Genomic DNA, 11,897 nt, shown 5'->3' with positions numbered 1-11,897 from the left:
GGGCGTGGGGACGCGCGCCTGTAGTCCCACTTACTTGGAGGGGGCGCTGAGGCAGGAGAATCCCTTTAGCTCAGGAAGTTGAGCCTGCAGTGCGCCGAGATCGAGCCACTGCACTCCAGCCTGGGTGACAGAGACCCGGTCTCAAAAATATAAAGTAAAATAAAATATGCCACCATTTTTGTAACCCTGGTTTGTCATTTATTCACTTTTCATATACTCGAAGCCTTAAAACAAGGCCAGTGGAAAGACCTCACTCCACGAAGCTTTGGGTGGCGGTTGGCGTGGCTCCTAGAGATGTGATTCTTTCGTGCTATTTTGTGGGAGCAGAAACGGAGGTTAGCCCAGGCCTCGAGAGGGCTGGGGCGGGGCGCGGGCTCTGGCAGGTGCGTCAGTCCGCAGGGGAACCCGGGGCTCCACCTGGGCGCGGCGAGGAAGTTACACCATGTATGGGCAGCTACGTCAGGGGGGCGGGCCCGCAGCCGCCGGGGAACGCCGAGCCGGGCCCATCCCGGTGAAAAGGCTGCCGCCGGACTTGGGGAGGCGTCGCCAAGTTCGGGACCGACGGGCCAAGGCGGCGCGTCTCGGGGGTGGAGCCTGGAGGTGACCGCGCCGCTGCAACGCCCCCACCCCCCGCGGTCGCAGTGGTTCAGCCCGAGAACTTTTCATTCATAAAAGAAAAGACTCCGCACGGCGCGGGTGAGTCAGAACCCAGCAGCCGTGTACCCCGCAGAGCCGCCAGCCCCGGGCATGTTCCGAGACTTCGGGGAACCCGGCCCGAGCTCCGGGAACGGCGGCGGGTACGGCGGCCCCGCGCAGCCCCCGGCCGCAGCGCAGGCAGCCCAGCAGGTGAGTGGGGCCCGACGCCGGTGGTCCCACGGGAGGACCGCGCGTGGGAGGCCGGGGTCAACTCCCGCACGCTCCGGGACTGGAGCGGGGAACCGGAGTCGGGGCCGGGCTGGGGGCTGGGGCGAGGATCCTGCCCCTCGCCGTCCGGGGCCAGTTGCCCCCACCGCGCAGCGGGCAGCAGAGACCCGCGAACTCCCCTTCTCCCAGCCGCCCCCTTCTCCCTCGCCGTCCGCGTCCGTCCCTCCGTCTCCGTGCCCGCTTTCTCTCCTCCTGCCCACCTCTGACTTCTGCGTCCACCCTGCTTCAGAAGGGGCGTGGGCGCCTAGGGTGGTCGCCTCGACGGCTAGGAGGGTCTCTCCGCCTCGGGCTGAATTCCTGGGATCTGGAGTCTGGGCTGGGGTGAGCGTCCCCACACGGGAGGGAGGCGGGATCCGTCGGGAGAGCAGCTGGGCCAGGGTGGGAGTCCCGGCCCGGTCTGCGACCCTCCGCGTGTCCGTCCGTCTGTCTGTCCTTCGCCCCTCCGTCGCCAAGTCCCTATCGTTTCTCGGCCTGGGGAGTCCAGGGGGGTCCGGGCAGTGGAACCTGCCAGGTCCCCGGAGACCGGCCCTCGATCCCTTTGCCGAATGCGGCGAATAGAGACCTCGAGGTTCCGGGACGTGCGCGGGGTCAGGCTGCGGGCGACTCTCGCGACCCCACTCTCGGCCCCTAACGGCGCCCGCTGCCCGCCGGGGGGCACCCGGGAGGCTGCAGGTGCCCGTTTCCTGTCGAGGGGCTGCGAGCACGTGTCGACAGGGGAGGGAAGGAGGGGCGTCCGTTCCGCCGAGTCACGGCGGCCGAGTCACGGCGGCTGAGTCACCCGGGGCGTCCCTCCCTTCCTGGCCTTGAGCGGCCCGGGCCCGGGAGTGGGAGATGCCGCCGGCGGTGCCTCGGACCCGGAACTGGGGTCACTGGGACGCCGGGCCCGCAGCGCTTGGGCTCGGGCTACCGCTGTCGGGACTTGCCTGGGCTTGTGGGCGCTTCCCGGACGATTGGGCGCCCACACCCAGGGCCCAGCGGCAGAGCTAGAACCCACTTCTCCCAGAACACTGAGCCGCATCCCAACCCACTCCTCAGATAGCTGGCTGATAGAATGGGAACAGGGACGTTGTGCTGGGCTCTTGCTACATCATTTACCACATTTCACGGAATCGAAGACCTCATCGATTGAAAAAAAACCCACTATAACTTTATGCCACTAATTTTCTTTCCTTTTTTTTTTTTTTTTTTTTTTCTGAGACAGGGTCTCCCTCTGTTGCCCAGACTATAGAGCAGTGGTGCAATCACAGCTCACTGCAGCCTCAGCCTCCTGGGCTCAAGCAATCCTACTGAGATCCTAGCTGGGAAGCGACCTGGCCACAGGCACGCACCACCACACCCAGCTAATTTTTTAATTTTTTTTGTAGAAATGAAGTCTCACTGTGTTGCCCGGTGTGACCTCAAACTCCTGAGCTCAAGTGATCCTTCTACCTCAGCCTCCCAAAGTGCTGGGTATGAGCCACCATGCCTAGTCCACTAAAATTTTTTAAATTGCCAATTAAACTATGATTTCAGAGCTATTAAAGGGTACTTCTTAACATCAGTGAAATCCTGTAATCCTCACCTGTAACAATATTAAAAATGAGGAAACTGAGGCACATGGAGGTTAAATAACTTGCCCATGGTCACACAGCCAGTAAGTAGCTGAGAGCTGAGATTAGAATTGGGACAGCCTGCCATGCCAGGTGGCTAAAGCCTGTCATCTCAACACTTTGGGAGGCTGAGGTGGGTGGACTGCTTCAGCTCAGGAATTTGAGACCACCCTGGGCAACCTAGTGAGACCCTGTCTCTACAAAAAAATTTAAAAAAAATTAGCCAGGCCGTGCGCGGTGGCTCATGCCTACAATCCCAGCACTGTGGGAGGCCAAGGCGGGTGGATCACCAGAGGTCAGGAGTTCAAGACCAGCCTGGCCAACATAGTGAAACCCTGTCTCTACTAAAAATACAAAAATTAGCCGGGCACAGTTGTGGGCGCCTGTAGTCCCAGCTACTCGGGAGGCTGAGGCAGGAGAATTGCTTGAATCCAGGAGGTGGAGGTTGCAGTGAGGCAAGATCGGGCTACTGCACTCCAACCTGGGTGACAAAGCAAGACTGTGTCTCAAAAAAAAAAAAAAGAAAAAGAAAAAAACAGAAAAGAAAAAAAAAATTAGCCAAATGTGGTGGTGCACGTCGGTAGTCCCAGCTACTTGGGAGGCTGAGGTGGGAGGATTGCTTGAGCCCGCAGGTCACTGCACTCCAACCTGGGTGAAAGAGTGAGACCCTGTCTCAAGAAAGAAAAAAAAAAAAAGCAATGGAATGGCCTGAACCCAGAGCAGTGACTCTTTCCTGCCTCAGCCCCTCTGCACTGGGCACCTGCCACTTACCAGACTGTCGCACACATTCTCTCACCTGATTCTCACAGCCTCCCCTTGAGCTGGGAGCTGTAATTATCCTCTTTGTGCAAACGGGTGCAGGAGTGGGTAAGAGCCCAGCTGCTGGGCTCATTGGCTCTGTGTCTGCGGACAACTGTTCTCCCGTCTGAAAATGAAGATACTAGGCTGGGCGCTGTGGTTCACGCCTGTAATCCCAGCACTTTGGGAGGCCAAGGCGGGTGGATCACCTGAGGTTGGGAGCTGGAGACCAGCCTGGCAAACATGGTGAAACCCTGTCTCTACCACAAATACAAAAATTAGCCGGGCATGGTGGTGCACGCCTATAATCCCAGCTACTCAGGAGGCTGGGGCAGGAGGATCACTCGAACCTGGGAGGCGCAGGTTGCAGTGAGCTGAGATCGTGCCACTACACTCCAGCCTGGGCAACAGAGTGAGACTCCATCTGAAAAAAAAAAAAAGAAAAAAAAGAAAGAAAAGAAAATGAAGATATTACTATGCCAATGATATGAGTCAGTATTTGTAAAGTGGTTAGAACAGTTCCTGGCAGTTTATGCTTTATAAATGTTAGTTCTAATGGGGAAATGGGGGCACAGAGAGGTTATGTGACCTGCCCAAAGCCACACAGCTTATGAGCAGGGATTTGCCACCAGGTCAGTCTCTGACTGCCAAGCTGTGCTCTTTCTGTTCCCAGAGCTAGCCTGTACATTGAAGGTAGACAGCAGTGTAGCCTCTGCCCAGTGGAAGCCCCTCAATCCACACGGACCTCATCTGTGGCCTTCCATTTCTTATTCCTTAGAAGTTCCACCTGGTGCCAAGCATCAACACCATGAGTGGCAGTCAGGAGCTGCAGTGGATGGTACAGCCTCATTTCCTGGGGCCCAGCAGTTACCCCAGGCCTCTGACCTACCCTCAGTACAGCCCCCCACAACCCCGGCCAGGAGTCATCCGGGCCCTGGGGCCGCCTCCAGGGGTACGTCGAAGGCCTTGTGAACAGGTAAGGCACAGAGGCATTGCAGTGGTTCCGACCCCACCCAGGAGTGCTAGGGTGCAGAGAAGCTCCTGCCAGAAAGGAGAGCACAGGCTTAGGAGGGGGTAAGGTAGGCTACAGGTGACTACTGCCCAAGGCTGAAAGTGATAGGAGCCCCACGGGAGGCCCAGAGGGTACAACAGTCACTTCCGGATCAGGGAAAGCTTCCTGGAAAAGGTGGCATATTAGCCTAGAAGGATGGGTAGGACTGGCAGAGGCAGAGAGGAAGGAAAGGACATTCCAGGTAGCGGGGGTGGCAGGAGCAAGGATGGAGGCGGAGGCAAGAACATGTAAGGTGCGCACACGGAATGGTGAGGGGGTCTCCACCTGCTGACATGCATAGAGGGGGCGCTTATGTTGTCTGGGAGAGAACAGGAACAAGAGGGTTCCCTTCAGCTACTCCCTCAGTCTCAGTTTCCCTGTCTCATTTAATCCTCACAAAATCTCTCTGGGGAATGTACTCTGGTTTTCCCCATCTTCCACCAAAGAAATGAAGGCACAGAAGGGTAGTCACTTGCCCAAGATCACACAAGTAGTGAGTAATGACACAGGACTGGCCTTGGCCCCAGGTCTATACAACTCTAAAGTCAGATCCTAACCACCAAACCAGGGCCAGGTGCAGTAGCTCATGCCTGTAATCCCAGCACTTTGAGAGACATAGGCATGAGGATCACTTGAGGCCAGGAGTTCAAGACTAGGCTGGGCAACATAGAGAGACCCTGTCTCTACCGAAAAAACAAAATAAAATAAAACCCCCAAAACTAATCACCAAGCCACGCTGTCTCACTGGGAGCTAACAGAAGGCTCAAAGTAGAGGGAACTGACAATTCTTGGCTCCCCAAAGCCCTTACCAAAATAAGTGAGTAAGAGATGGCGAGTCTTTAAAGGAGTGGCTCATCTTTCCTCTCCCTGGGGCATTTTGGTGTGGGAGACTACAGGGGATGAGGTTAAAAAGCTTGGTCGGCAGGTAGAGGATGGGGAGAGAGGTTAGGGCCCTGGGAAAGGTGAGAGATCAGCCAGAGACAGGTTTCCCAGAACAGAATGTCTGGCCTTTGTGGTGAGGAGGGACTGTGGTGTGAGCCACAGAAGCGGGCCAGGGGTAAACCCTCCTGTGTGTCCTTCCTTCAGCCTGGTCCTGAGGGTGACCCTTTGATCCTGGGTTCTCCAGGTAGGGCTGTGAGCTGTGAGTTGGATCCTTTTGGTGAAATGGTCTCTGTCATCTGGCCTGTCACTCAATGTGGAATAGAGTGAGTGAGTTCTATGGGTTCTAAGTCCTGCTCTGGAACCATAAGTAAGTTATCCTCCCTGGGCTTCAGTTTTTCATGGAAAGTTGCGTTAAGAATCTAGTTTAAGGCCAGGCATGGTGGCTCACGCCTGTAATCCCAGCACTTTGGGAGGCCAAGGAAGGTGGATCATGAGGTCAGGAGATCGAGACCATCCTGGCTAACATGATGAAACCGTGTCTCTACAAAAAAATACAAAAAATTAGCTGGGCGTGGTGGAAGGCGCCTGTAGTCGCAGCTACTCGGGAGGCTGAGGCAGGAGAATGGCGTGAACCCAGGAGGCGAAGCTTGCAGTGAGCCGAGATGGCACCACTGCACTCCAGCCTGGGCAACAGAGCGAGACTCCGTCTCAAAAAAAAAAAAAAAAAGAATCTATGTTTTTTAAAAAAAGAGGCCAGCTGTGGTGACTACCCCTGGTAATCCAAACATTCTAGGAGGCCAGTGCAGGAGGATCCCTTGAGCCCATGAGTTCCAGACCAGCCTGGGCAACACAGTGAGACCCCGTCACTATACAAAAAAAAAAAAAGAAAAAAAAAGGCCGAGCACAGTGGCTCATGCCTGTAATCCCAGCACTTTGGGAGGCTGAGGAGGGTGGATCACCTGAGGTTAAGAGTTCAAGACCAGCCTGGCCAACATGGTGAAACCTCGTCTCTACTAAAAATACAAAAATTAGCCAGGTGTGGTGGTACATGCCTGTAATCCCAGCTACTTGGGAGGCTGAGGCACGAGAATCACTTGAACTCAGTAGGTGGAGGTTGCAGTGAGCCAAGATTGGGCCAATGCACTCCAGCCTGGGAAAGAGTGAGACTCTGTCTAAATAAAATAAAATAAAATAAAATAAAATAAAATAAAATATTTGCATGTTCTCAGTGAAAAACAAGAATCTACATAAAGTACTTGGCTGGCACATAGTAGTTTTCCAATAAATTGCAACTTAATCAGCAGCACTCATTAGCCCCTCCTAGTGCTTACAGCTCATGGAAGAGGAGACTTGGTTGTCCACAGATCCAGAAGGATGAGGGTCCTGCAAAGAGGGTGCTGAGAAGGAAAGGTCACTTCTGGCTGGGGAATAAGACGGCTTCCTGGAGGCAGGAGCATCTTAGTTGAGTCCTGGGAGATGAGGAGGGTTAGGGTTTGCGGAGGGGGAGGGCATTATGGGAGAGGAATGTGCACTAAAGCTAGGTGCGAGGAGGAAATTTTACCAATCAAAGCAGACAGCGCCTCAGTGCAGGGAACTGGTTGGGTGCAGTGATCCCTAAATCACCGGCTGAGGGGGCCCTGCCATGACCTCTGCCAGGGTCCTACCACTGGGCCACCGTGAGGGGCGAGTTCCAGGCAGCCAGTAGCCCAGGGTTCTCCTCACTGCCGGTCTCACCCCCAGATCAGCCCGGAGGAAGAGGAGCGACGCCGAGTAAGGCGCGAGCGGAACAAGCTGGCTGCGGCCAAGTGCAGGAACCGGAGGAAGGAACTGACCGACTTCCTGCAGGCGGTGAGCACCAGCCCTGGTCCACCGAGCTCAGAGGGACCCTGTCTCCCAGAGCCCCCAGAGCCCCAGTATATGTAGCCCCCTCCTCACCATCCTAGCTTCTTGTCTGAGGGGCAGTCCTTCTGGGAAAATGATGAGGAAAAATTGATTAGAAACTGGCTGCAGCATGTCTCACTCACAGCAGAGCTGAAGCTCAGCCAGCAATCTCCTTTTTTTTTTGAGACAGAGTCTCGCTCTGTCACCCAGGCTGGAGTGCAGTGACGAGATCTCGGCTCATGGCTCACTGTGACATCTGTCTCCCAGGCTCCAGCAATTCTTATGCCTCAGCCTGCTGAGTACCTGGGGCTACAGGCGCCTGCCTCCCTACCCGACTAATTTTTGTATTTTTAGTAGAGACGGGGTTTCGCCAAGTTAGCCAGGCTGGTCTCAAACTCCTGGTCTCAAGTGATCCGCCCGCCTCAGCCTGCCAAAGTGCTGGGATTACAGGCTGGAGTCACTGCCTGGTGCCAGCAATCTCCTAAAACGTCTGGGCCTGATGGGAGTTGTGCCCATTTTCTCCCAGGGGCTTATGGGAGTTGTAGTCCAGACTTGCTGGGGACTCTCCACTGCCCCCCCCTCCCCCCGCCCAACCCCAGCTCCTCAGAACCCTGAGTCCAAACGTCTGAGGCTCTGGGGTATTCAGCCCTCACCTTCCTGACTCCTCTCCTGATCTTCTACAGGAGACTGACAAACTGGAAGATGAGAAATCTGGGCTGCAGCGAGAGATTGAGGAGCTGCAGAAGCAGAAGGAGCGCCTAGAGCTGGTGCTGGAAGCCCACCGACCCATCTGCAAAATCCCGGAAGGAGCCAAGGAGGGGGACACAGGCAGTACCAGTGGCACCAGCAGCCCACCAGCCCCCTGCCGCCCTGTACCTTGTATCTCCCTTTCCCCAGGGCCTGTGCTTGAACCTGAGGCACTGCACACCCCCACACTCATGACCACACCCTCCCTAACTCCTTTCACCCCCAGCCTGGTCTTCACCTACCCCAGCACTCCTGAGCCTTGTGCCTCAGCTCATCGCAAGAGTAGCAGCAGCAGCGGAGACCCATCCTCTGACCCCCTTGGCTCTCCAACCCTCCTCGCTTTGTGAGGCGCCTGAGCCCTACTCCCTGCAGATGCCACCCTAGCCAATGTCTCCTCCCCTTCCCCCACTGGTCCAGCTGGCCTGGACAGTATCCCACATCCAACTCCAGCAGCTTCTTCTCCATCCCTCTAATGAGACTGACCATATTGTGCTTCACAGTAGAGCCAGCTTGGGGCCACCAAAGCTGCCCACTGTTTCTCTTGAGCTGGCCTCTCTAGCACAATTTGCACTAAATCAGAGACAAAATATTTCCCATTTGTGTCAGAGGAATCCTGGCAGCCCAGAGACTTTGTAGATCCTTAGAGGTCCTCTGGAGCCCTAACCCCTTCCAGATCACTGCCACACTCTCCATCACCCTCTTCCTGTGATCCACCCAACCCTATCTCCTGACAGAAGGTGCCACTTTACCCACCTAGAACACTAACTCACCAGCCCCACTGCCAGCAGCAGCAGGTGATTGGACCAGGCCATTCTGCCGCCCCCTCCTGAACCGCACAGCTCAGGAGGCGCCCTTGGCTTCTGTGATGAGCTGATCTGCGGATCTCAGCTTTAAGAAGCCTTCAGCTCCAGGGAATCCAAGCCTCCACAGCGAGGGCAGCTGCTATTTATTTTCCTAAAGAGAGTATTTTTATACAAACCTACCAAAATGGAATAAAAGGCTTGAAGCTGTGGCCTGAGTGCCTCACTGGACCCAGAGGCCAATGGGAGAGTATTTGGAGCCCTAGGTCCCAGCCTTAGCTCTACAGACTCACTGCATGACCTTGGACAAATTCTTTGATATTTTTGGACTTTGTCTTATCTGACAAGTGGGGCTACATCCGCTCGGCCTCATCTCCAGGACTGAGGGGAGACAGTCCTCTGGGGTAAAAGCGAAGAGGCTTACCGCCCCTCTCCCCGTGGGGGCCCACAGTGCTGCTGCGTGTGCCACGGGGGGGGCGCTGTTATGCCCCCTTCCAGCCTCAGAGGAGGCGGCCGAGTGGTTCTAGGCCCCCAGCACCTGCTTCCTGCCCCATTGTCTTGGACAGGAAGGAGCCGGGAAGGGAGCTAGAGCCACTTCAGGGGCTGGATTAAGGCCGGTCCCGGCGCCCGATGGGGGAAGTCTGGTTTACCACTGCCCCGCATCCCACCCCAGGCTCGAAGTAATGGGGGAATCATTAGTTCTGCAGTCCTTCTGGATGGGAATTGTACCCTGTATCAGCACCCCACCCTCGCCCCAACCCCGGCGAGTACCAAACAGACGCTGCCCAGGCCGTGGGCTCCGCTTCCGTCCGGGTTTATTACCCCCAATCCAACCCCCAGCAAGTCCCTCCGCTCCAGCCTTCAGTCCCCCTGCTGCCCTGCCAGCAAGAGCGAGGGGCCCTTCTTGGTGTCAGGATTTCTTAGTCCATGCCAGCGGCCCCTCCTGCGCAGCCAGGACGGCGTCCAGGTCCCGAGGTCCACAGCGGTCCCGGGGCTCGGGGAGCAATCCGGGCGGGCGTCGGCGTGGAGGAAGCAGTGCCTTCAATCATCGGGGGAACAGGCCAGGGGCAACTGATCCGGACTGCCCACGCTGCCAGTGCTGGAGCTTCCATCGCCTAGGTCGCGGGGCCCGCACGGGGGCAAGGCAAGCTCGGGTGCTGGCCCGGCTCCTGAGCCCCCGGCGCCGCCAGGGCCGCCGCGGGGGCCCCATTCTTCGCCCAGCGCCAGGCAGAGCTCCTTAAGCGCTAGGTTCTCCCGCAGCAGCTCCTCCTGGCGGCCCTCCAGCTCGGCCAGCTTCTGCCAACAGCCGCCCAGGTCCTCGCGCACGGCCCGGGATGCTTGGGTCCCGAAGAGCTGCCACTGGCGTGCGGCGCGCCGCCCGCGCTGGCGCTCCGAGTCCAGGAAGCAGCAGAGGTCGCGCAGCTCACGGTTCTCTGCCTGCAGACGCCGGTTGAGCTGCTTGAGCTCGCGGATCTCGCCCAGGTGGCCCTGCAGCTGCCGATTCACCTCCTGCATGAGGCGGCCGCGCTGCACCAGTGCCGCCAGGCGCGCCGCCTCCTCCCGCCGCAGGCGCCGCACTAGCTCTTCCTTGCCCAGCGCCGCCATCTCCTCGTCCGTCAGCTCCTCCAGGCCGCCTGCCTCGGCCTCCATGGCTGGTCAGGCCTCTGGAGCATCGCCCGCCCGCCGCCGCGGCCCAGGAGCCCCACGTCGGGCCCGGCGCCACTCAGGCTCGGGCTCCGGCTCCGCGCGCGGCAGGCAGTAGCCGAGGCAGCGTAGGCTGCAGCAGCTACCCGGGCTGGGCACGCGGCGGGGCGCGCGCCGGGGCGGGGCCGCATGACGTTATGGAAGGACAGCCAATCCGGTGAAACGTCCCCGGAAAGGGGCGGGGCCTGAGCTCAGGGGCCGCCCCCCCTCGTTCCCCACCCACTCCGGGTGTTACTGATCCTCGATGTCAAGGAACCCGCGCGTCATCGCCCTCCACATCGGTCTCAACCCGAAACTAGGAGCTTCGTACCTCCAAGTACCGGATCGCCCCAAGCTTGAGCCTAGGCCTCTCGGCTCTTCTGAGAACCAAGATTCAGGCGTCCGCCCCTGACTCCTGCCCATCCCCCACAGAAGTCAGATGGACCGCTCTCCAGTCCCTCTTTACCTTTGATCAAATTCGGAAGTCTCGGCCCACTAAGGATCGCTCCTGGTTCCTCGGAACCCTGAGTCCAAACGTCCTAGCTCACCAATAGACTACCCTCCCTCCTAGGGAGCGTTTCCTGCCTGGGGGGAGGAACATACAGGATTCATTTGTTCAATAAACGTTTTTTATGTGCAAGGCCCATGCAGAAATAAATTTAACCAAAATACCGATTCCATCCTCAAGGAGGTCGCAGTCTGTCCGGGAAGTCAAGCTGTGTTAAGCAAGAAATAAATCCGGGAGGCGTATGGTCTGAGGGTCCTTAAGAGGGTTCCCAAAAGAGATGCTATCCAAGAGGCTCTGGTAGATCCATAGGACTTTGCCAAGTAAAGAGCTATTTCAGGGAGAGAGAATAACATAGTGAAAGACACTGGTGCCCGAAAGAGCCTAGCTGTTTTAGGAACAATGAGGATAGCTTGGTTTTTGAAAAGCAGATGTGTCGAGAAAATGCTAAGAGAGAGAGAGCGAGGCTTCAAAGGTAGGTAAAAGCCAGATTCTTAAGAACTTCCAGTACCAGGTTGGAGCATTTCCAAAGGCCACTAAGGATGTTAAGCAAGAGAGTAACATTTGTAAGGATGTTAAGCAAGGGAGTAACATTTTAAAATATGCCTTTAACTGGCCAAGATGGTGAAACCCCGTTTCTACTAAAAATACAAAAATTAGCCGGGCGTGGTGGGAGAAGCCTGTAATCTCAGCTACTCGGGAGGCTGAGGCAGAGAACTGCTTGAACCTGGGAGGCGGAGGTTGCAGTGAGCCGAGATCGCGCCACTGCACTCCAGCCTGGGCGACAGAGCGAGACGCTGTCTCGAAAAAAAAAATGTATTTAAAAAGATTGGGCTGATCTGTGTGGGCCGGACCCTGCGGGGAGGGGACATAAACAGGGAGATTAGTAACGGTGTCAAAGAGCAAGAGCAAGGAGAGCTAAGCAGAAAGACGGCTGGGGCAGCATCAGTGGGGGTGGAGAGGACAAACAGATACTAGAAATATTCGGGAGGCAAATCAGCCGAACTGAATGTGGGGAGAGAGGAGTCTGGAAGAAC

At 56.9% G+C, this 11,897-nt stretch overlaps 2 protein-coding genes across 3 annotated transcripts; one reads left to right on the top strand and one right to left on the bottom strand.

The window, feature by feature from the left end:
- Positions 1-477: 477 nt before the first annotated feature.
- FOSL1 (FOS like 1, AP-1 transcription factor subunit) lies at positions 478-8,884 on the top strand. 2 transcript variants are annotated; one of them, XM_001170402.7, is made up of 4 exons: positions 478-846; positions 4,090-4,287; positions 6,985-7,092; positions 7,809-8,884. In XM_001170402.7, the coding sequence occupies exons 1-4, from the start codon at positions 748-750 to the stop codon at positions 8,217-8,219; spliced, it is 816 nt and encodes a 271-aa protein (XP_001170402.2). In that variant the 5' UTR covers positions 478-747; the 3' UTR covers positions 8,220-8,884. The 2 variants fall into 2 exon arrangements, with proteins under 2 accessions (XP_001170402.2, XP_016776758.1); XM_016921269.3 differs by lacking the exon at positions 6,985-7,092 and having other exon boundaries at positions 665-846.
- A 586-nt stretch (positions 8,885-9,470) lies between these two features.
- CCDC85B (coiled-coil domain containing 85B) lies at positions 9,471-10,322 on the bottom strand. The gene has a single exon (XM_003313137.7). The coding sequence runs from the start codon at positions 10,320-10,322 to the stop codon at positions 9,714-9,716; it is 609 nt and encodes a 202-aa protein (XP_003313185.1). The 3' UTR covers positions 9,471-9,713.
- Between the last annotated feature and the right edge of the window lie 1,575 nt (positions 10,323-11,897).

The sequence above is a fragment of the Pan troglodytes genome, chromosome 9 (genome assembly GCF_028858775.2).
Source record: "Pan troglodytes isolate AG18354 chromosome 9, NHGRI_mPanTro3-v2.0_pri, whole genome shotgun sequence".
Taxonomy (NCBI): domain Eukaryota; kingdom Metazoa; phylum Chordata; class Mammalia; order Primates; family Hominidae; genus Pan; species Pan troglodytes.
The sequence above is the reverse complement of the archived record's forward strand: the minus strand, read 5'-3'. Positions and strand labels throughout refer to the sequence as shown.